At 40.3% G+C, this 25,326-nt stretch overlaps 1 protein-coding gene across 3 annotated transcripts in view; it reads right to left on the bottom strand.

Moving 5' to 3' along the window:
- Positions 1–13,463: 13,463 nt before the first annotated feature.
- Positions 13,464–25,326, bottom strand: part of TENT4A (terminal nucleotidyltransferase 4A) — a gene marked incomplete at its 5' end in the record, with an annotated part of 61,694 nt that continues 49,831 nt past the window's right edge. For 2 of the 3 annotated variants that reach the window (XM_081996353.1, XM_081996355.1), the window contains one exon: positions 13,464–14,685. In XM_081996353.1, coding sequence (XP_081852479.1) covers positions 14,506–14,685 — 180 coding nt within the window. In that variant the 3' untranslated portion in view covers positions 13,464–14,505. The remainder of the gene's footprint in view (positions 14,686–25,326) is intronic. The other variant, XM_081996354.1, reaches the window with a different exon arrangement.

Genomic DNA, 25,326 nt, shown 5'->3' with positions numbered 1-25,326 from the left:
TGTTTGATGCTGTTCAACTGTTATTAGAAGAGACTGGCAACTGTTTGCTCACCTGATATTTTAGACCTTCATCATGTCCATCTTCATTTATCTTTTGTCAAAGGAGAAAAGTCCTAATCTGTGTATCCTATGCAGTCTTATATGGAAACTATATAGTTTACATAGAAAGTAAACAGGACATTACTCTCAGTCTCTCCAAATTTGGCCATACTTTGAATAGATGGCCCAGATTCTTAAATTAATCTGAATTGAAGAATGCATGTAATGACTGAGAGTTATGCAGAAGCAACTTATGTGGGAAAAAAAAGACATATGGGCCAGGCTGCATTGCTGAAAGCTTTTTTTAAACCTGCGTTAAATGCAAAGTAAGAAATACAATACCAAACCAGAAATCTAAATTATTTTATGAACCTCCAGCAGACAAAGGTTTGGCAAAACACCAAAGGTTTGATACATGTTGGGATCATCCTGCAAGGGCTCGACCTTGAGGAGAAGGAGCTGTGGCATTGAGAAGATGGTAAACAACTAAGAGGAGGTAAAGACACCTGGAGGGTTTGACCTTGAGGAGAAGGAGCTGTGGCATTGAGAAGCTAGTAGACAACAAAGGAGGAAGTAGAAGCGTGGGATATTTTTGTGAAGGGCCATGGGGAGGTACTGGAGCAGAAGAAGGAAGGAGAATGGTTAGAGAAGAGCACGTGGACACCAGCAGGCAGCCAATCCTGACTGTGTGAGAACCACATGGACTGTGTGTGGTAACCAATCAGGATGCATTTCGTGGCGCGTGAGAGAGCTGTAACTGTATAAAAAGCAAGTGCCTGTAGCAATAAAGGTCTTTGGCTTGAATCCCTGCCAGAGTTCGTGCCTTAATACTCCACAGATACACAGTAGTGACAAACCATGATTTTTTTTTCTGAAGGACTACTCATTATACAGCCTAGGAAGTAGCCAGAGAGAGAAACAGGCTCTAGGAAAGATCTCCTTTTGGAAGAAAATTCAAGACCCTTCCGCTACGGTAGAGCAAATGCTTACTTCTGACAGTGAAAGCCAAGCAGCTCTGTAAAACCACACATTTTTCACAGTGTCAACATAAACACAAAACAATGAAAGTCTTAGATGCTCTTACTCAATGTTTGTCTAAAATGGAGGCAAGTACCCCAGCAAAAAGGTACAAGATGAGAAATAGATGTTAGTACCCTTATCTCCAGTAATTTCCAAGAAGTGGAAGGAAGATAGGAAAGAAAAGCTTGGGGCAGGGGGGTACAACGACACAAACATAAAACCAACACTCAAACCCAGAGTGCAATAACTTTAATTCTGGCACATGAAAAGATAATCTTGTGAACAAATACAGTTGTGTTTAGAAGTTCTTCAATTAAATGGAAAGGCCTATTTAAATACAAGGTCTACTGATTTAGCCTGTTTCACTTGCAATTCCAATTCCTCTTTAAAAGCACAAAATTAACCCTTGACGTGATTGTAACACAGACTCCTGCATACAGCCTGTGCTGCACAGAAGAACTGAATGAGGTTCTGGTTTGCCCATGTCTTCGCTCTGTGTTAGAAGAGGACTTTTATTCCTATTTATTCTTCCCCATGCACATTTAGTGAACACAAACTCATTTGCCATGGTCATGGCAGATATTACGTTACTGACTGAAGATTTCACTCTCTCATCTGTTTAACCTTCAGAAAATAGTATTAATAGTAAATGGACCACTGAACTACAGCTGGGTAAGACAGGGAATATTAGTTCCTGTTTGCACAAGGCAAGGAATACACTTGAAAATAGCTCCAAGCATCATCCAGATTGGGTGTCTTTTACATCCATGCTGAGTATACTCTATTTTCAGCTTGCATCTTAAACTTCAAGGGAGAAGAAAAAAAAAAAACAAAACAGACATTTCAGGCCACCTAGAGAAAACCTGTCAGTGTCACAGTTCCATTCCCAAGAGCACTTAGGAATAAAAAAATCTCTTCTGCAAGCTAAAACAATTAGGAGCTCATGCACCTGAGCTGGATGTGCGTAGTTAAGGGACTGAGAGATCCCTAAGAAGGAAACAACAGTTTAACATCTGGAAGTATAAAACGTTATGCTGGTGGTATGGCAGCACAGCACAAATCAAATGTAGGTTTTCCCAGGTACAGTTTTGATAGAAAAAGAATTACCTTGGTCAGTGTTCCATTACTGATTACAAATAAAGTGTTCCGAATATTATCCTTATGAAACAAAATTAAATTACGTTTAAAGCCACCCTGTGCCTCAGGAAAGGTTTTTCAACCAAGGCAAGCACCACCTCCAAACCAGAAGCGGGTGAGCCGTTTACTTTGCGATGGGACACAAGAGCGGTGCAAGAGCGCACCCTCTCTGCAGTCAGGGCAAATTTAATTTAGCAAATTTCAATTACCATATTAACACAGAAGAAAGTCTTGTAGTACTCGGTAAGGAGATAAGTAAGAAAAAAAATCCTATACTTTTAAAGTCTTATTGCTAGATGAGCAACATTCAGTTCCAGGACTCCATGGGGACTTTCACTTAAAATAAAATTAAAAAGCTCTCCAAAATGCACAGGAAAAAAAGCTCTTCTTTTCTCCAGATTCAATGTTTACCTAGAAAAAAAATAAGGACAAGCTAATTGTGAAGTAACTACTGACAGCAATCTGCTTAAACAATGCTGAAAAAATGAATTCACGTTCACCACAATCCTTTTCATAAAACATCCTTAGAAAGATCCTGCTGAGCTCTTTCTACCTCATGTGCATCAGAAGGGTCTCTGAAATTTAACTGCATAATGAATAGTGCATTTTGCCTTGGTAATTTCGATAGCATTCATGCCTAGAGGATTACAGTCCTCACAATCTCAGATGCCTCCCCAGCCCTCCCTCCCCCACAGTCCTCTCTCCTGTCAGGAGCTCATGAGTGCCAGAAAGCACAGGTTTTTAGTTCCTACAAAAGATAAAGGGCTATAGGGAAACAGAGAAGATAGCTGTGAGATGAATGAACAGGTGGAGCATTCTGAGAAGCATTTATTAGCCTTTTCTTTCTTTGATGTTTGGTTGACATTACTGTTTATGCCCTTGGATACTCCAAGCAGCATAGAGCCATAGAATCATTTAGGCCAGAAAAGACCTTTAAGATCATAAAGTTCAATCGTTAACCTACCACTGCCAAGTCCACCACTAAACCATGGCCCTAAGTATTACATCTACACCTCTTTTAAATACCTCCAGGGATGGTGACTCAACCACGTCCCTAGGCAGCCTGTTCCAATGCTTGACAACCCTTTTGGTGAAGAAATTTTTCATAATATCCAATCTAAACATGCCCTGGTGCAACTTGAGGCCATTTCCTCTCATTCTATTGTTTGTTACTCAGGAGAAGAGACCAACACCCACCTCGGTACAATGCCCTTTCAGGTAATTGCAGAGAGCAACAAGGTCTCTCCTCAGCTCCTTTTCTCCAGGCCAAACAACGCCAGCTCCCTCAGCCACTCCTCATAAGACTTGTGCTTTAGACCCTTCACACTCCAGCACCTCAATGTCCTTCTTGTAGTGAGGGGCCCAAAACGGAACACAGGATTCGAGGTGCAGCCTCACCAGTGCAGAGTACAGGGGCACAATCATTTTCCTACTCCTGCTGGCCACACTATTTCTGATACAGGCCAGGATGCTGTTGGCTTTCTCTGGCACACTGCTGGCTCCTATTCAGCCAGCTGCTGACCAACACACCCAGGTCCTTCTTCTCCAGGCAGCTCTCCAGCCACTCTTCCCCAAGCCTGTAGCATTGCATGGGGTTGTGATCCAAGTGTAGGACGCAACACTTTGCTTGTTGTACCTCATACAGTTGGCCTTGGCCCATTGATCCATGCTGTACAGATCCCTCTTGCAGAGCCTTCCTACACTTCTTTAACCCTGGCCTCAGGGAGGAAGCAGACTTCCCTAAGAAGTGGGTCCAACCTGCATATTGGGCCTTCTGTCTCCTTCAGAAGGGAGTCTCCTATGAGAATGACAATTTTTTCTTTAAGGAAGCAGTTTTGATGCAGGGCCTAAGCCAACTGAACCTTGGCGACACCTCCAAGTGAGATCAACCATCATCCTCGTTGTTGTTTGGTTCCACTTGCAGATCCTTGTACCTGCTATGCAAGGGCACCTGGGAAGATGGGGTAGACACAGAGGAGACGGCCTGCTGCGCTGGGCAGGAACTTGTCGCCATTGCCCCATATCCCTTAAGTCACTGCGCTCAGGCAGGTGGAGAGAGGATAGGGAATCCTCCATATCGTGTGTCCTGCCTGCCTGTCAGGCCTGTCTCGGGGAAGGCAGGGTGCGATTCCAGAAGTCTATCTCTCACTCTCTCTGATACTCCTCAACCTACTCACCTCCTCCCGGAGCTCTGTCATGGAGCAGAAGAGTTCCTCCACCTGGACACACCTCCCACAGGTGTGCTCACCACTGCCGTCCGGCACAGGCGTAGGAGCACGGCACAGCCTGCGGCCTGGCACCTGGCAGCAGCGTGTTCCCACCAGAGCTCAGTCTGGGAAGCTGCGTCGATCATGAGGCCATGGCATTCTGCCGGGTGGGTATCATCGCTCCCTGGTCAAGCCGGAAGAGCTTCAGCGCCCTTCCTGCACGCCCTTCTGCGCGAACTGCCGCACCATGCCCTGTTTGCCCACCCTGGTCGCTGGCGCTCCCTAAGGGCTGCTTCTGGGGGCGCGGGGCTTGGCCGCCATTGCTCCTGGCCTGCCCAGATCTCATCAGACACTGTCGCACAAGCTGGGGGCTCTTGGCAGCTCTCTCTGCTTCCCCAGAGGTTCCCTCAGTTCAGGAAACCCCCTGTGCTCCGCATGGAGCGCTCTGCTGCGGATCGTGCTGGCACCGGAGACGCTCACCTCGGCGACCTACGTCTTTGGGTCTGTCTGGACGTTTCTGAATCTTCCAAGCAAATAACGGCCTTAGCACTGCTCTGCAAAATGCCGCCGTACGCTCGGGTGCCTCAAGAATGCCACAATGTTTGGTAAAGGTACACGTGGACATGCCATCTAGCTGTTCTGAACACATTCAAGATGGAGGCATTTCTGAGCAAAGCTCCCTGCATGGCTCATGCCATGGTAGAACACGTGCTCTGATCACTACGGCACATCCTGTGATTACTGCGTGACCATGTAGCAGACTCTTAACGTGATCTAATATGCCCCATCAGCTTGAATGACAACTGCATAGTCAGGGTTGGTCCCAACGTCCTGTCTGCTGTAGGTGCAGCATTGAGACTAAGGCTTAGTGTCACAAGCATCTCCTAGGTGTCAAGAAAACTTCAAAAATTCCTCTGGCCTGGAAGCCTCTGATCTGAGAAAATAACCCAATAAATTAATTTCCTAATTCAAAAATGTACTTCAGAGAAAGCTACATCAGACACTTGAAAGGACTGAAAACAGGAAACTAGCAAGGATAAAGATTCAATAAGGTCAGATCTGTCATTAAGTCCTGAACCTTGACTCTTTCCACGAGATTGGTGACAACCACCAAAAATTCTGTTGTATAAAGCTATACGACTATGCTATAATCTAAGGGCACGTTCATGACAGATTATTTTTTAAGCATCAGATTTAGACCTGCAGAGAGTGTACAGAGGAAAAAAGCAACTATATCCTGCATAAAGCTGAGAACATTGGTCATAAGAATATTGCAGACTGAGTAACAGGCAAAATCAGCTTTATGGAGATATTTTTCCCCTTTGGGACAGCCTAGATTATTCATACCAACTTAAAGCAAATACACCAAAATAGTGGAGAAGAAAATTCTTTCAGGTCACTAAGATATTACTATACTAAATGAGAGAGGGACTTCGGGAGAGGACAGACAAATTTATTCCATTTAGACACAACAATCTTGTGGTAGATCTCTCCTTCCCCATGGGAGGACCCTTCTCATTGATTAAGAACTAGCCTTTTTTCAAGTCATCACAGACAGCTAGGAGCCATGCAATGAGAATTTAAATAGCTTTCATGCCTACAGGATTGCATTCCTCACAATCTCAGATGCCTCCCCACCCCTCCTCTCCCACACTTTTGAGTTTGACCTATCCATATCAGTATGTCAATGAACAGCAATGGGAAGCAAGAGCCATCAGGGACTGAGATAGGTCTTGGATGCCAGGCTGGGTCAAAGGGCATCATGAAATTCCCATCGCATTTTATCCACTGAAGTGCTCAGGGTTATTGGAGGGGTCTGTGATGTTGCATCCCTTTTTCTTCCAGATACCATAAAAGCATCTGACAGGAAGCCCGTTGTAAAACCACATGCTGTTCTTCATCAAAATTGGGAAAGGAGGGCTGGCTACCCCAGTCATACCACATTACCTAGACTGGATCTTCTACTTGTCATCTACAAAACTGAAATGACAGTCAGCTAGTGTGTTCAGCATCCCCAGGAGGCCAGTCACTCCTACATCAAAGCCAAAGATCAAAAGTTTGTCAATACAAGAACAGTGCAAACTGATGCAAAAAGCTGGGTGATTGTATCTTTCATCCCTGGTACTTCACAATATTTTGACATGACATCATAGAAGCTAACTTGACCTTTGATGAATCTCCACATGAAGTAGATTCTCAAGTGTCACAAGATTCTTCAAGCCTGTGTCTGTAGCCCCTGCCATGACTGAATAAAGAAAAAAGAGGGTTACACTTCTTTTCTTTTTGTTCTTTTTCTTTTTTTTTTTCCCCCCCCTGCAATGAGAAAAGCCACAGGTAAAACTCTGGACTTGTAATAAAAGAAAAATCACTAACGCTACTGGAAATATTTCATTTGATATGTGTTAGGTTCACATATAATCTGTATGAGACAAGTTGGTGAATTCAGTCATACTGTCAACAAATAGGCCCAGGTCTCTCTCCTCTTTATCATTTCTAAGCCATAAGCTTTCAGTGTTTGGAAGTAGCTATAGATTCTTAATTTCTAGCCTTGTGCTTTGTATTTCATCCCATCTCTAATACTCAGTACTACAAAACTCTAACACTGTGTATTAGCCAGGCTTCCCATATTTGTCATATCAGCAAATTCAGCCAGTGCATGGCAGTTCTTTCATGTCACGATCATCAGGAAACACAGTTAAAATAATCTGTTTCCAAAGTTAATCTTCAACTCACTGCACCACCTTGGCCCAAAAATTTGCACTCAGCGCCATCTATTGATTCCATTCCGATTAAGGAGAAGGTAACACCCTGGTTTATTCATCGTGGGGCACTGAACCGTATCATATGCTTTACTGAACAATTAAAAAAAAATTCTTTCTTTTTTTTTCCCCAGTAGCAGCAACAGTGGGTTAGGCATTGCAAAACATGTGATAAATTAGTGTTAAATTTTGCCTCAGTTTCTAACTAGCCTTATTCTGCTTTCCCACAGAAATAATGATGAAATACTGATATAAGTTGTCCAGTTAATGACTTTTGCCATTTCTTAGCAGTACCAGTATCTTAGAGATCCTAGAGTTCTTCTCCATACACTATACTAGCACTAGGGCTTTTTTTTGCTGGTGGTTTTAAGTCCTTATTAGTATATCTGCAGCTTGGCATGTCACAATTCCCATCTGCTGGGATGGTTATTTTATATTTCAAGTTAAGACTATTAAGGTCTTAGATTTTGCTTCCTTTTACTTTGTGGAAATTTCCTTTTCTATACACTCACTCCTAATGAGCATTATTCTCTGATTTCTACGATGCAAAGTAAGGGACAGGTCTGATCTAGACACATATGATCTAGAGTTATTTAAGTAAAACTTGGGCTAATAGCAGCTTCCAAATCTTACCTCTAAAAAAGCCTTTTCATTATGTTTTCAGCTCCATCAGTGCTGTTTTACTACCTTTCAGGCAGCATTAGTGTAAGTAATCTACTTACTCCTGTACTGCAGAATAAATCAAACAAGCAGATTTTAATTATCAAAAGCTTCCATGATGAATCTATGCAACTCTCATCAGGAAGAAAAGGTGTAGGTCTTAACATTTTGTAGTATTCTGCTGATGTCCTACACAAACCGCTACTCCCGCACATCTTCATTGTGTTACCATTGCAAATGCAAGTTGACAGAAATCAGGAAAGGCAAAATACATGTTTATCAATAATAATACAGAGAAGATAAAAACAAAAATGCTTTTTAGTCAGTAAGATTTATTGATTTGCTTCTTGATCAGTAATCTATGTTTGAGGACTATGCATTTCCAGGGATTATTACCTTCAGAAGTCAGTACGTTCTTACCTGTTTCAACCCGTCGGTCCTAGAACTTGCAGATACATTTTATGATCAAGTGCAGGACAAGGCAAAAAATTGAACGATTCCTGCCTGACTTCTATCCCCATTAAAACACTTCATAAAGCTAACAGAGATAAAGTCAAATAAAAAAATAGTTATTATTTTTTGTGAGATCATAGAAAAATTTAGATTAGGAGGAGCCCTACAGAGGTTACATGGCCCAACCTCCTGGCTCAGCAGAACTGATTTTGAAGTTAAATTAGGTTACTTGGGGCCTTGTCCAGGCAGGTTTTTAAAATTTCAAACAATGGCAGTTTCACAACCGCTCTCGAGCATTTGTATTCAGTGCTTAACCACTCGTGATTTCTAATACGCACATCCACACAGTGCATGTAACTCGCATAACCTTACGTCTCTTGACCACTCCTTTTTAACAGAGGAGTGGGAAGAAGTGGCAAGTCATTTTGTTCAACCGCTATATCAAGAACTAGTCAGAAAACTGTTGCACGGGCCTCGTCTTGAGCAGAAGTGGCAGCATTTCCTTTTAATCTGAGGGGCAAACAGACCTACTGTGCTGACTTTGCTCCCCTCAAGGTCCTCGGAAGGACAGCAGGACAAATCTCGCACTTGCAGCGGAGTACTGCAACTCTGCTCTGCTCATCTGCAGAAAACTGCACGCACATACATGAAAGACTAATAGATTAATCTTATTCTCTGTTCTTCAGTCTCCTAAGAAATTTCCAGAGATGATTTGATGATCTCACCCATGATTATACAGGAAGTGGTACTCAAGTTGTCTGTTATGACCTGGACAGGCAACTCTTGACAAGGGTGAGATTTCACCTATTCATCTTGGATCCTCAACTTAGCCAGATGCATCCAGCAGTAATCCTGAAGGGCTGGATGTAGCCCATCAGAAGATTCAGTTTTTCCTCACGGGAAAGGAAAAGCAAGAAGCAAGGGATCTTCTTGCAAAGATTTTCTCAACAGAACATCCCCAAGGGGATCAATGCCAAAGTTTTCACTGAGAGGGTGTGGTAATTGCAGCAGAGAAGCTACAGACTTATAAACACCGCTTTCATCCTCTCACACAGAAAATCTTGTCATAGAAGCTCCTAAATCCTGCTCAGTTTAGGTTTAAAAATGAGTCAGCAAAGCATTTATCTGGAACCCATTTTTTAGTAAGACAGTAAATCAACCTACTGTTCAACTCTCTTAACTTACTGGAGCAGGAAACAGCTTGCTGCACAGCTAAGAATTCACAACAGAAAAACGTCACATCGGTGCATAAGGGGAAAGTACCTGGGTTCGGTACCTTTGCACCCATAATCCTGGCATGAGAGGCAGTGGCACAAAGGCCATTAACAATAACACAGCAAAAAATTTTTCTGATCTCAAGCGTAGACATGTACATCAACAGTATGAGCATGCATATGGGCTACTCCCTGAAGGGGGGGGGGGGGGAAAAATCACTGTTTCTTTTTATGTTCATACAACAGTCTCTCAATAAAAAAGGCTTGTTAAAAAAGCAAATGGTTCGAGAATCCCTAATTGATTTGAAACGGAAAGGCTGCCATGCCATAGGCAACATCCTGTGCTAAAATGGCATTCTATGATACTTTGGCAGTAGCATAATACTGAGAAGAAATGTGACCAGAGCTTTTGGCAGCAATTTGACATGTTTCTGGTACCAAGATGTTCTACAAGAGGCATCCCTATGATCCTTTCACTGAAACACAACTGTAGCCTGTGACCATTACTTCAACCATTTATAACATAAATATATAACTGATCTTCTACTAAGAATCTTCGGTTAAAAAGTTAAAAACATTTTGCCCAAAAGATGTCTTGCAGACAGAAGCTGTCCATAGGTTTCCTTAAGTGATCTCCTACTGCCAAGAACAAGTGAAGGACTTCTGTCATCCAAAAATAGGCAAGGCACTTCCAGGACTGAAACTTCTGCAGTGTGTCGGAAGTAAAAAAAAACAAAAACAAAACCAAAATAAACCCCAAACAAACAAACAAACTCACAAACTCGCCAAATTTAATACAACAAGTTAATAACCTGGTTGAAAAGAAAGCCTAAAGCCATCTGAATATTTTGGGAAAGGTCAACTATAACAGGCTTCTGGCTGGGAGCCTGAGGTGCAGTAAACAGTATTGTGGTTCTGATGCCATTTTCTATTACAGGTGAATTAAACAACCACCTGTACTGGGTCTAAATACCGGGGTTTATTTACAAACCAACAAGATCAGAGCTTTTATCCCAGATGTTTGTTTCACACACTCACGCACTCGCTCCCCCAAGGCATTACATTTGCTGGGGTCTCAACCTCCTTCCCAGCAGGGAGGCTTGCTGCTAGCGCATGAAGGTCAGGCAGAAAACCGTGCCCCTTCGTGCCATACACCTACCCACAGTTACCAGTCTGAGGCAGTTCCAGCAGCATCCCCTGGTATTTTTCTCCACGCATCTTCCTGTTCTCCAAGATCTTTCTTTTCAGGCTTCCCTTCTTTCTAAGGGCATTTCCAAAACCCTTCTTTTTGGCACCACATCTACTTTCCAGGACACTCCAAGCCCCAATCAAAATAGTCTATGTGCAGAAGTACAAGACATGATCAGCCACCTAATCAATGGCTCTGTCATGTCTCTTAGTTGGAGAATTCAGGCCGTAACTTTGGTTTAGTCCAGGTGTTTAATTAAATTTATAACCAGACTATAGTGGCAGCAGCCAGCAAGTAGGTGGCTTGCTGTCCTTGAGAGCTCGGAAGTTGACATATTCGCCCAGACACACGTATACACTGAGTTACCTGTTGCCTGCTAGCATTCACAATTTAAGCTTTTCTTTTTGCCCACAAACAATAAAGAGGTCACATTGCTTGAAGGTACGCTGTATTTCAACACTGCTCTTTGACAGACTGTTGCTATGCCCATTCTCAAGATGCTGTCCCACAGCCGTTCCTATGGAAAGAAACACTGCTGAACCAGCAACACTGCACCAGCAGTCACGTTTTTGTCTTCTCACCCTGCTGCAGTGCATGGATGGATGGAGTCCAATGCGACACCAGCGTTGACATCTCTTGGAAATAGCAACAGACAGCAACTAAGTTCTTTCTATGATGTACTGTGTGGGTCCTGGTCATCCATTCAATTTGCAGTCTCCTTTCATATCTAAAGTCCATGGCTAATTTTGCCGATGTACAGTACAGAAAATAGTCAGTAGGGCTGGGAAACATATCAGGTGGAATATCTGACATTATTATGAGAGAACAAGGGTTCAAAGGAACGGAAGTAAGACTCATGCATTAAAAGGAGACTGCTAACAAGGATAAACAGTTGGGCAGAATCTGTGGGAAAAATAAAGCAAAGTCATGATCTGGACAGGAAAAAGGAAAAGGTGGAGCTGAGGAAAACCGCATTTCCAAGACCAATGTTGCTGCACTAAATCTTTGTGTCTGCAGAGATTATATATGCCACTATCAGCCATCCCACTGGCTAACTGACCTTGACAGGAACAAAATTATTATCCCAGCTATTACTTAGTGCTTACTATTTTCCTTTCCCTTCCTACCACTTCTCTATTTTTCTCCAGGGGACACTCATTAAGACTGACCAAGTACCACACACCTCTCTGATTCCAAATCCCTAGCCCTGCATTACTGTATTAAAATACTCTAGTTCCCTTTCTTGGAGTTCACAGATTTTTCACACGTTCCTTCCAAATAGTCAATTTCTGAAATTTTGAATTCAACTCAGCTATTGACATTTCAGAGTCTCAGAGGGTTAATAGAAATCAACAAAAAAGAAAAGGTATGTCCAATCTTTGAGGAGGCTAAAAACTGGACAAAGAGTTTGAAAGGAATTCAGAAGCTACAGGGAGGGACTAAAAAATTGTATGGAAAGTTAAGGTATCCCAAGGATCAGTTAGTCAATCGCCTCTTAAGAATATTGTTGGCAATCACCTCCAGCTCCTTTGCTCTCTCATTATCAAGGGATCAAATCCACAACTATAAAACCAGCAGCCATGTTCATTACTCCCTTTATAAACACATCACAAACATTTGTGGAGGGCATCCATCCACCTTCCAAGTTCATTCTGGAGGTGTTCAGCATGAACAATTTAAAGCAGATGTTCCAAGATGTCCCATCAAACAATGGGGTAAAGTCAAGTATTACTTCATCCATTAAATGTACAGAAGAATGACTGGTCTCCAAAGTTTATTAAAAATCAAAGAATAGAAAACTTTACATAAAAATATGTCAATTTTAGCTTCCACATAGTTGTCCACACAAAAAATTTAAACATGATTTTTTTTAAACCTGTAGCACATAACCACAGTGATAGCCAGGCCAATTTATTTGGTTCACCATGACTGAAGTGTTACATGATATCACTTTTCAAATGAGTTTTGCTTTAAAATGGACGCTAGAATAAGACACCAACTAAAGCCTTTGAAGGCTCTTTAATGTAATTATGCTCAATATTGCTAGTGTGTGAAGACTAAGCAGTACAGGCTCATGTAACAGCCCTTAGATATTATTTATGAATCAGCTCACAATTTTTAAAACTCTTTTTAAATTGTGATGAGTCTGGAGCATTAAGACAAACTTTTTGCAAACAGATATGCACTACTCTACTTTGGAATGTTGCCCTCTCTCCCCTCAAGAACCTGTTTGTGTTTGACAGATTCAGTAATAACATGAACTACTTCTGCTTCAAAGGCATACAGCATATTAAAAAGCTTCATGCTTGACACCTCATTTTAATATTCAGATATCAGTTTTAAAACCTTCTATATCTGTACACAGTATAGATGTCCTGTTAACAGGATTCTTCAGCTTTCTCTGTTAGTGGACTTAAATAACTGATCTGTAGTTTTCTGTATAGCTTAAAGAACTGTCATAAAAAAAATGGGAAGTCAGAGGGCATGAGATGTGACCTACTCCCAGGACAACTGTGGTGCTTTAAAAACTCAGGGTTAGGCAGGATGTACATTTTTCAAAAAGTTAAAGACAGTGTTTGTCATGGCAATACACACTTGCATAGTATACCTGTATGCATCTGTAAATTAAGTGCCAGCCACTCATACTGTGTACAACACTGGGCTGTGCTCTCCTGCAATACATTAAAAGATACTTCTCATAATGCTTAGAGCAGCTGAAGTACTTTTTATATATTTGCTCTTAACAGAACTAATGCATACTGCTATACAGATTCCTTAATGGAATCAACATATTTCCTTTCTCCACATTCCTTAAGCCGGGTACCTCTGTTTAATAATGTTGTTTGAACCCAAACATTAACAGGTTACATTACTAAAATGCATCAAAGCGTGTAGTTCACAGCTTTTTAATTTCACATCAGGACTTGAACCAACCTTTTTCCCCTTCCTCTCAAAAGTTTTACTTCCAATACTACAAATGCTGGGTTTGTTGTCTAGTTAAAGGAATAAAATTAAAACTCATTGGTCAGAGCAAGACAACTGATAGAGGCCAGACAATGAGCTAAAAAACACAGGGTCAAAATGCTTTGGAGCTTAATACCTTCTTAAAACTGTAAGCCAAATCGCGCTTTCATTGTGAATCGAGAAGCCTCAAATATTACCAAATGTCACGTTTGTAACACTGCTCAGACAACCTGCCAAAACTATGAACCCAACTTAGATAATGCAACCTGGGAAAGGATCTGTAAATTAAAAAACCTCTTCCCCTTAAATATAACTTATGTGACAATATGAAATTAAATTAAAAATTCCAAGTTATTGCACAAATTATACTTCCAATATTTACAGAGCAAAAAATTCCAAACTTTGAAACAAAAACAGGAGAGCAGCAATTTTACTTTTATGAATTCCCAACTTGATTTGCTGCAAAGAAAAAAAAAAAAGAAGAATTCCAAGGGGCTGAAGTTTCCTTCACTTCTAAAATAAAAGAAAACAGAACCCACAAAGGAACAGATGTAGCCACAGCAAAAAAGCCACAGCATTTGTAAATGTCCTTGCAGTTCTATTGTCAGAGCTGCTTCGGCACTGTATGAACCATTGTGGGAAGGCAGAAAACAAACTTCCACATTTAATAAGGCTTCACAGATAAGCACAACTACTTCTTGAAGATGGACTGAACCACCACACAAAGAAACATGCAAAGAAGTCAGCTGCAGATATTTGGCAACACCAATAAAACGATGTGCTGGACGCTGGTCTCCATCCCTCAACTCGAGTGGCACTCGCTCAGTTTGTCTGAACAGGGAAGGTCATTTTGGCATCTGCCATTATCTGCTCAGACTAATAGGCAAACTGTCTCTGTGTTTTTTTCTTCTCCATATATTACGATTGTACTGGTGGTGTCCTCTGTTACCAACTGGTTGCCTCATGCCTCCACTGCTGACGGGGCTGTAGCTGTTGCCTTGGTTATGAGTTCCTTTCATGGAAAACTTCATTCCAGTGTGCTGCTAAAAAACACAAGATAAGCACTCAGTTTAGGCATACAAACAACTGAAACAAAGCATATATTACTAGTGGCATTTCCTCAACATACAAGTCATTCCCACAGAACACTGCTTGAAGCAAATGGTCTTTTCATGCTTGTCTAATTTTAGCTGTGCAAGTCCAATGGCACTAATAGCTTAAGAAGTGTTTTCTGAAGTAAATGTACTACAAATGAAATGGTGTAGATTTCAAAGTGTCCTTAAAACATTTGGATCTCAGTGTGAAACACACTCACTATGCATCACCCTTGTAAAAACACACACCTTCCACACTGAATGCTGTGACAGTTGTGTCTATTTTAGAGGATCTTAGCAAGAGCATGACCAAGTGACTCAATAAGACTTTCAGAAGCATCATGGATAAATGTAAGGGCATGATCATACAAGCTGATACATACAAAGCACAAGCCTCCTCTGCCCATAACCTCACTCAGCTACAGGTAAACTACCTATGGCTTGTAACTCCTACTGGTCTGACCATAGGGCTCATGGCTCCTAGACCATACGACGCATCCAGACCAAGGCAAACAATCAGGAACATAGCATGTCACTTTCTTTGGGGGGAAATCTCACATAACTTGGAACAGAAACTTCCAAAAAGGTTTAGTGGCAGCCTGAGTGGCAGCCTACCACACCATAAGGTACTACAGGCATCCCTATCACTTAACAGCATACAGTAAGTTGGTTTAACATGTATGTACTTTAAATACATGCAAGAGTTTCAAAAGATTAAATTCAAACAGATTTCCCAAATACTGGTAACTTCAATGCAAGCAACCTTTTCTGATGTCTGACAGCAGTAACTTTCAGACAGACAACTGACTGCCTTTAACAAAAGCTAATACATCATTTTGTCTACCATAAGTAGTTAAGCAGGAACACCACAAAGCTAACATTTGAGGCAACTACCTAAAATATGAAATATCTGCAGCAACTTTAGTAAGCTGTATTTCCAAACAAGTTTGGAGTAGAAAGAAATATGAGAACAAGCAGCTATCATTACAAATGTGTGCAAAAAACCAAAACAGTTATTGAAGGCATAATTCCGTAAGTAACATTTTACTGTCAAATTATAATTAGAAGAGACATGGAACATACAGAAAAACAAACTGATGAAGACTAGTATTAAGGAATAAAGTTAACCGCATGGTGGTAAAAAACCCTTAAACCGTTTTTGTTTTTTAAATTTGTAAAGTCTGTCCTACAGCAACCTGATCAGCCTTCAACATGTAACTTCTAGACTCCAAAGACATACATGCTAAGTGCTACCTCAGACTACCAATGGCAAAATATTCAAGGACAAACAGAAAAAGGGAATGCAAGGTGAGAATCCCTCATTCTTAAGAGATGCAACTGCTCAAACCTTATTTATTGAAATATGTTGCTAAAACAGCTACTAGAAGCTATTTATGAAAGGAAACATGAAACTAAAAAAAATTAGAATATGCTTTGTAATTTTGGCAAGTGGGCCTTCAAGCAAACACACCATCTTGTCTCATTCTTGCACAAAGTCTTCTAGTTCAGTAAGTGTACATCTGACAACTATATAAGCAGACAGTTAAGCATCTACATTAAATGAGGTCAAAATACTAAAAATGATCCTTCAATCATCAAAACACTAAAAACAGCCAGTCATTACAGTTACCCTCAACTATATGCTGAAAAAGAGACAGAAAAACTTTAGTTTTGCTACTGTACAACCAGAACAAAACTATGATCAAGGAGCACAAAGTCTCAGCAAGTCTATTGTCTTCAGCTGGAAATGTGAAAAATCTGGAAACTTCATCCTCAATTTGAGGATTCGGCCAACAAATTATTTGGGGCAGGAAGGCAGGTCACCACAAGATCAGACAAGCACTACAGCAAGTACGACACTTAAGCCTATCTACCTGTATCCTAAAAGAAGTCATATCCCTGCTTTGTTCAAAGAATTATTAATAAGCTAACCAGAAAGTGATTTCTAGCTTGACATGAAGCATTTTGCATTGGGTTTTTAGGCCATCAAGGCCATAAAGACTGTCAAACTATCAGAGCAGAATCTGAATCAGTCTTACCAGACTGAGAGCAGGTGCTTAAGGATGTTGACTCAGGGACCTCTTAAGCCAGAGATGATGCCATTCTATTTACTGGTTCTCAAGTAGGTATTGTTCGGTAGTTTGCTCAGGTTTTGAAACCATAAGCTTTTAGCATCCTGTGTCCTGTGCTATGGCATTTCACAGCTTAAATGAGCATCATGTTTAATTTGAACCTACTATCTGATGATTTTTTTAGTTCAGTAATTCATTTCTTGTCAGTCTGCTCTCTGACTTTTCCATATACTGCTTATGACTACACAGTCCTAGATCATACACCTCCTCATTTTCTTCTCCAGGTTAGAGACCACTGATTCTTCACACAGAAGCAATTCTATATGTTTGACCACTCTTACCATCCTTCCCTGTTCTTCCATTTGTATTGTAACTTCCTTCTGATGTAGGAGGCAAAATTATACTGACTGTGGTGGGAGATGTAAATGGATTTTTACATGATGTTTTCATTTCTGCTCTTTATTCCTAATAATATCTGAAATTTGGTTTGACACTAAGTTTTCAGTAGGAAATCAAGAAAGCATTATCAAAGCAGTTTTCTGCAAAAATGTCAAGATCTCGTATTTGCAAGAAACTGTCAGCCCAGGGCCTACCACTCTCTACAAAGTTTAAAGTATTTCTCACCCTCCTGATGCATCACCTTGAAAGGTCCTTCTGCACTACCTCTCAATTGACCCTTAAAGAACTTAAAAACATGAGCAAACTTCACCACACTTCATTCATTGCCTTTCAGATGTTAGGCAACTGAAGACCCAGCACAAACTCCTGCAGGGCTTTTCCAGTGAACTCCGTTTACTACAAAAATTAAATCTTTGTTTCTCATCTTCTAACTAGTTAATTGTTTTCAAGAGGACACACATCAGAATCTTTGGTAAAAGAAATTTACTTCATATCTTTTGGAAATCCCAAGATGCTGTATCAAATAGCTCTCTCTTGTCCCCACAGTTCTGGATATCCACATGCTCAGGACTCGCATAATCACTGAGAAATGTCATGTCCATAAGCAGATGATGGAGAGATATCAGATAATCAAAAAAGAAAGCCCTTCATCGCTGATACAACAGACAAATATTTTGTTTAGATGTTTTGACTTCTTTAGATGTATTTCTCTTGACAGAATGATACCCTCTCCCATCACAGGGCTATCAATTCAACAACTGAATAATAGAACTGGTTTGGGTTTTGGGTTGTTGGTGTTGGGTTTTTTTGGACAAGTCTGTAGCATTTGATCCTCTGCAGATTAAAGCTGCTAGATCTGGAGGGAAAAACTAAAAAATTGTATTTAAGACAAGCCAGGGGGCTAGAATTCTGTATCACATACCAAGTTAAAAAACTTTCCAGATATTTTAATAGAAACTTAATAGAAGGATATTCCTGGACTTTACCCCGAACAACAGAGATCTGGTAGAAATTGAAATACCAAGTAATTATTTTCTAAGGAAAACAAACTTTTGTTCAAGTACTGCCAAATTTACTATACAAAACTGCTGACATTCAAAGACTGTCATTATTCAAAAAGAAAATTTATAGCCAATAAAAAAATTTATAGCCAATAACACAATTAACATAACACAGCTGAAGTCTAAACAAACAGCGTTTCTGAATTGTTTGGTGTTTTGGGGGTTTTTTTGCCTGTTGGTATCTCTAAAGTAAAGAGAAAAAAAAGCAGAGAAGTGTTAGTGATAACAAAGAAGTATCAGTACTCTTCGCTTTAAAAGAAGAGATTATTCATACAGTGCTCAAAAGTAATTGGTAAGGACCTACGAAGCTAAAGAAAGAGTTTAGAAAAAGCCTAAGACCGTTTAGAAAGAACACATATTTACTATTTTGTTAAGACTACAGAACTAATGGCCTTGATTGAATCTAGTCTGCAGTTAATTGGAATTGTAATCAAACTTGTACAATTCAAAATCATTCCATGTGAAATATTACAGAAGTACTCAAAAGAACTTTAATGCACCGTTAAGATTTTAAGTATCCCCTTACATAATTTAATATAAATCCTCAAAATACTTCATAAAGTTCTTTTCAATTTCTCACCATATTTCCAAATTCTCTATTTTGTAGCCAAAAAAAAGGAAATATAAATAAAATTTTCTAAATCCTTTAAAAAAGGGTTACTTTAAATTTTGAAACTCACTTTCCCACTTTCTGAGCATAACATCTGGAAAGATACTTTAAAAAATGCATCTTGCATCTAAGTAAAATTTAACTTCTTGTTCTTCATGAAATAGATTCACTGTTTTGTGGAGAAACAATGGGCAATGATTTAACCAACATTTGTCGTTACTGCACGAGCAATAAATCAAGCATTAGGCAATGGTTTAACCTAGCGCCTCATTACTTCAAATTAGCTAACAGGATTCTACAAGATATTTGCACCAGCTACCTGGTCGTATTCTTAACATGGTAAAATTTACAAGTGGTTTACATTTCTAAGCTGAAGTATAGCAAAACCAAAGTAAGTTCTCACTCAAGTTGTTTAGAACAGGCAATCTGGGGGAATAAGGCCCAAAGCACTGCAAAGACACTTCCCCTCCTTTTGGGCCCCTTGTTTGGACCTACTGCTTACTTTCAGCTACAACTGACATCATCTTGAGTCCTGAACAGATTTTATAAAATGAGCCAAAACCCATTTCTGCTCCCATTAAAAGGAGAAAACAACCTTTATGCAACCAGCTGTGAGAGCAGCAAAGAAAAAAAAAATCAACATGGAGACTAGAAAGACCTCAAAATCAAGAAAAGTTTTAGGTGTTTCTTATCTTCTAACACTAGAGAACTGAAGGGCTCAAAGCCACAAGGGAGCAAACTGTATCAGTTCTTCATATCTTATTTCACTTTGTGCAGTAGCTCTGCCAGCAGCCTGTAACAAAGGGAAGCTTTTGGTTCTCTTCACCTTTAACAAGAAGTTAGGCAACTATTAGTATGACCAGTTCAAAGATAAAACTAGTATTTGAGAGATCAGAGGCCCTCATCCACAGAATGAAGGACTGAGTAGAGACTACCATCATAATCTGAGTGCACTTTGAACTACCTTATGGCAAAGAAAGTAGAATCTGACACACAAAGTACGTACCCTTTTTGATCTTGTCACCAGTCAAGTTTCAAAATGAGGGGTGAGAATCAAAACAACACTACCAAAAGACAGAACTCATACTGCAACTTTGCTACTGTTGTGACATGGGCCATGAAGTGTTATCTGCATACTTGTCATTAAGGAGAACAAGAGATAATAGCTTCTCTAGCATAAAGCTGACAATTTTAGACCTTAAAAAGAAATCTTACGTCACTGAGATTCCTCACCTTTTTATTTGGAACAAAGAAGTATTATCACAATGAGCAGACACAAAACACTTTCCAAATGGCGAGCTGATATCAATACAGTACATGTGAAAAAGTCAGTAGAGGAAATGCGTAATATGAATATTCAAATCAATCTCAGTTTGGGAGCAACAATCTGATTACAGTGACATTGGAAAATAAATGTGTACCATGCAAACAAAAATCAGGTATTACTTCTACAATTACATAAGTCTCCTATTTATGGTGGGTTTAGTTATGTTCCTAAAAACTACTATTTAGACTTTCTGTCTTTCCTGCAATTAAAAAGCACTCAGGAAGCAACCAAGGTGGCCAAGACTTTCATACAGTCATAGAAACATCTAGGATGGATGTTTACATGGAGACCTCTGGAGATCGCTTCTACTGTAAACAGGGTCAGATTAGGTTATCCAGGGTCTAGTCAAGCTGAGTCAGTTTCCACACACAGAAAGATATCACCACATAAAGACTGCCCATACAAATATATGACAATCTAAGATGAAAAATATATTGAGTACTGTTTTCAGCTGAACAGCCTCTGAAACTGAGATGCAGTTTTTTCTTCTCTCTGTTCTTTAGGAAAGGAAATGAAACATCATCATCTTTTCCTAATTTTGCATGTATTCAATCAAAAACCAAATAATGTTCTGTCATACACAGAAGATGGGAGTCTGACATTAAGAATCTAAACTGCTTCCAAAGTAGACAGTAGTACCCTCCTTCCTTTGCTTAAGAAAATGCATGGACACCGAAAAAGTATTCCACCCTAAATGAGAAAGCTCTAAATAAAAGATACGAGAAATGCCATTTGGTTGACTGAAGAAACCTTCAGTACCTAAACAGCTTAATAATGCCATTGAAGGAACAAACCAGGACATTTCTAAATTGAAGTTAACATACTAAAAACTCTGAAGCGTCACACTATACACTGAGGGAATTTAGCATATCTGAACTAGTTGATGACACCTGCATTCTCAGAAATATTTGGTAAAGTCCAACCTTGACATGAATTAAAATGTATCTTTCCAAATGTATCTTTCATCAAAGTGAACTACACTTAACCACTTGCACTCGTCTAAAAGAAAGAGATTTTTGATTCAAGCGCCTGACTAATGTTATTCATGTTTCCAATGCTGCTAACTTTTGAGGAATCATTCCAGAGATACTAGCAGTATCAGCATTACTAGTGAGACAAAGCAAGACCATTAACAATTGTTCTGGATAAGAGCAAGCTCCGAAGCAAAGTATTTTAGCCAGTGAAGTGCCTGTAAAACAATATAAACAAGCAGTTTATAAGTTAGTGCCTGACCTTATATGGCCAAACACAAAAGAATCTAAAAAACAAAACTACTTCTACAAGTTCTTCTAAGAGTTATTTAGACTCTTAGTGGTATTTCAGCACTGACATTAAGGTTTTATTTCCTAGTTGTCTCCTGTGCTTCACAACTGAGCCAGTGAATGCTGCTACGAAATTTTTAGTGAACATATTCATGATCAGACACCACTCACCTAAAGGGTCTTCAGTAGAGGTTCTCTTAGATACACTGGAAGCCAGCACAGCAGAAGGACTGGTGCTTACTGGCTTTAGATACTTTTGAATCAAAAGACCACTTTGGGCAAAAAAACACAACTTAAAAAGTAAAAGAAGATAGTACTTCTGACCTAAGCAATATGAAGTTTCTTCTGTCTTCACTGGTGACTAAGTGACCAGCAATCCAAGGACAAACTGAATTTATTTCATCCCAAAAATAAAAACAAGGAAAGTAGTCCTTTCTTCTCCATGGGAACTCAGCAAGCAATTTCCACTCCCTCATTCATCTGGACATGCATGCCAATAATTATTCTTCTGCTTATTCTAGTGGGCAGCACTGCTTCATAAACTCTTCTGCTCTCCCAAGTGAAATGTCAAACTGCTTGTCAGCAAAGTAAAGTAATTATTACCTTGGAAAAATTATGATGATGATGATCCCGAAAAGCACACAGACCTGTATCAGGAGCTTAATTAGTTCCTAAACTACCTGGAAATTCTCCAATTAATTATGCAGTATGTAAACAAAATTGCTAATCATACCAAAGCTGTTTCAAAAAAGAAAGTATCAGGCAGCTCTATGGCAGAGAATTTGCCTAGAAGGCTGCAAGCTGTGCACAATACAGTTAGTGCTCTTGACATTGGCACCTCCTGCTTTTGAGGGTAGTGCTGGACACTTAGGTATAGCTTCCAAGCTGAACTGAGACAGAGGAAGCTGCCAGGGAAAAGGCTGAAGACACCATGCAGACAAATTCCTTTCAAAGACTTTTTGAATGTGAAGGAACACTTGCTGTTAAGAAAAAGGCTTGCACATGTTCAAGTCTACCAAGAATCCTCTGAGCTACTAAACCGTGCCCATTAAAAGTTATAAACTAGCAAGGTCTTCAAGATACAACTGCAAAAGGAAAGCCATCAATCTGATCTAGCTCAGTCATGCTCCAGCAAGTTGAAAATGGAGACATTTAAAGTATTCTGGGTGGGTAGGATGATTTCATTTCCCACTTCTGACTTGGTCATAAATCCTTAGCAAAAAAGAACATTTCTACTTCAAAATATGTAAGATTTTGATAAATTCAATGCAGAAAAACCATCATCTCATTTCTGAACTGTAGATAGCAAGAAATCCCTCTGATTTAATAAGAGTCTCAAAGGCACATCTTTGTCAAGCAAAAGCCACAGAAAAATTCACAGAATCATTAAGGTTGGAAAAGACCTTTAAGATCATCAAGTCCAACCGTCAAAACCCAACACCTCCATGCCCACTAAACCATGTCCTGAAGTGCCACGTCTACACGTTTTTTGAACACTTCCAGAGATGGTGACTCCACCACATCCCTGGGCAGCCTGTTCCAATGCTTGAACACTCTCTCTGTAAAGAAATTTTTCCTAATATCTAATCTAAACCTCGCCCGGCACAACTTGAGGCCATTTCCTCTCGTCCTATCGCTTGTTACTTGGGAGGAGAGACCAACACCCACCTCACCACAACCCCCTTTCAGGTAGTTGTAGAGAGTGATAAGGTCTCCTCTCGGCCTCCTCTTCTCCAGACTAAAACAACCCCAGTTCCCTCAGCCACTCCTCGTAAGACTTGTGCTCCAGAACCCTCACCAGCTTTGTTGCCCTTCTCTGGACATGCTCCAGCAACTCAATTGTCCTTCTTTTGTGAAGGGGCCCAAAACTGAGCACAGTATTTGAGGTGTGGCCTCACCAGTGCTGAGTACAGGGGCACAATCACTTCCCTACTCCTGCTGGCCACACTATTTCTGATACAGGCCAGGACACTGTTGGCCTTCTTGGCCACCTGGGCACACTGCTGACTCATACTCAGCTGGCTGTCAACCAGCACCCACAGGTTCTTTTCTGCCAGGCAGCTTTCCAAATTTTAAACATATAAGTATTGTACAAACTACTAAAAGAACAGTTAACAAGTATTGGAAAGGACAGCCAAGTAACAGAAAGCTAGAAAAAGTGCTACAAAGCAGTTGTTTTCCAAGATTCAAAATTACAACAGAAATCCAAAATTCATGCAACACATTGCCTCTTCACAATTGAGGCAAAAACTCTTGATGCCAACTTCTTTTGCACCAACAACTGCATGCCTCAAAACTGGATTCTTCTTTTGTGTAATTTTGATAAAGTTAAACTCCAGGATACCTCTTCAGAAAATCGGAGTTGTTAAGGAAAAGAATAAACTAGACTAAGGTTGTATTTTAGATGAAGTTTAACTTAAAACAGATCTCCAATTTTGAACAAACTTCACAAGTTTCAGACTGTACACTAGCATGTGAATACTCAATTGCACACTAAAATAGCAATATATTGTTCTATTAGCTTCTCACTAATAGAAAACATTTATCATGCAGATAAGCTGTTTTTGCCTAGGTGAGATTCAGAAGTAGGGGAGGACAGGGAAGTGGGGAAAGGAACCTGTGTAATCACCTAAAAGACTAAAATAAGACATATACCTTGAGATACAAGTGGGGATTGGTAGATGACTGAGGATTGCAGAGGTAGCTGAGAACAGCATGTGATAACAGCTTTCAATGATTCTATATTAACCTGCCTGCAAGGAAATAGTGGAACACCTGCAGTATGCAAAGAGAAAGTAGCCTGGTCTCAATGAAAGAGAGGGTGAAAAATATTTCAGTGAAGTGACTAAACCAAGCAGTTCTGTAGTAACTGTGAAGAATTTTGGCATCAAGCTGTAACATGCCCTAATTCAATGCTGGTGTTACTGAACATTGAAAATGCTGTCCAGGTGAAATTTTTTCATTATTCATCTAAAAGTTTTAATGTTTAAAGCACTGATTTTTTTTATTATTCTGTAGTAAGTGACAGTTACCATCTCTAGACATAGAAATCAAACTCACAAGCTGAACGAAAAGTATTCCATTACATGTCAGGCTCAAAGTATTCTGATCAGCAGCACAAAGTCCAGCTGGAGGTCAGCAGCTAGTGGTATATCCCAAGAGCTGACACTAGGGCCAATACTAGTTAACATCATTAATGACCTAGATGATGGGAGGAAATGACTCTCAGCACAGTTGCAGATGATACAAAATGGAAAGGAGTGGCTGATACGGAAGACAGGTGTGCTGCCATAAAGAGGGACCTCAGAAATGGGCCGACAGGGATCTCATTCAGTTTGAAAAGGGAAATGCTAAACTCCGCCCTTGTGAAGGAATAATCCCACACACCAGTACACACTGGGCACTGACCAGCTGGAAAGCTGCTTGGCATAAAATGACCAGAGATTCCCAGTGGACAAGCTGAACATGAGCCAGCAACATGCCCTTGTACCAGGGAAGGCCAACAGCATCCTGGGCTACATTAGGAAGAGTAACTCTAGGAGGTCAAGGGAGGTGATCATTACCCCTCTACTCAGCACTGGTGAGGACACACCTGGAGTGCTGGGCCCAGGTCTGGGCTCCCCAGTAATAGAGAGATATGGACATATGTAATTGAGTCCCATGAAGGTCCAAGATAAATAAGGGACTGAAACACTTGTCATACAAGGCAATGATGACAGAGCTAGGACTGTTTAATCTCGAGGAGAGCGCGCTCGGGAAGGATCTTATTGACACAGGTCTAACTAATGAGAAGGTGTAAAGATGACTGAGCCAGACTCTTCTCACTGGTGCCCAGTAAAAGGACAAGAAGCAATGGGCG

This window comes from Phaethon aethereus (assembly GCF_964289735.1).
Source record: "Phaethon aethereus genome assembly, chromosome: 2".
In the NCBI taxonomy this organism is placed as follows: Eukaryota; Metazoa; Chordata; class Aves; order Phaethontiformes; family Phaethontidae; genus Phaethon; species Phaethon aethereus.
This window is presented reverse-complemented; position numbering and strand designations above follow the sequence as displayed.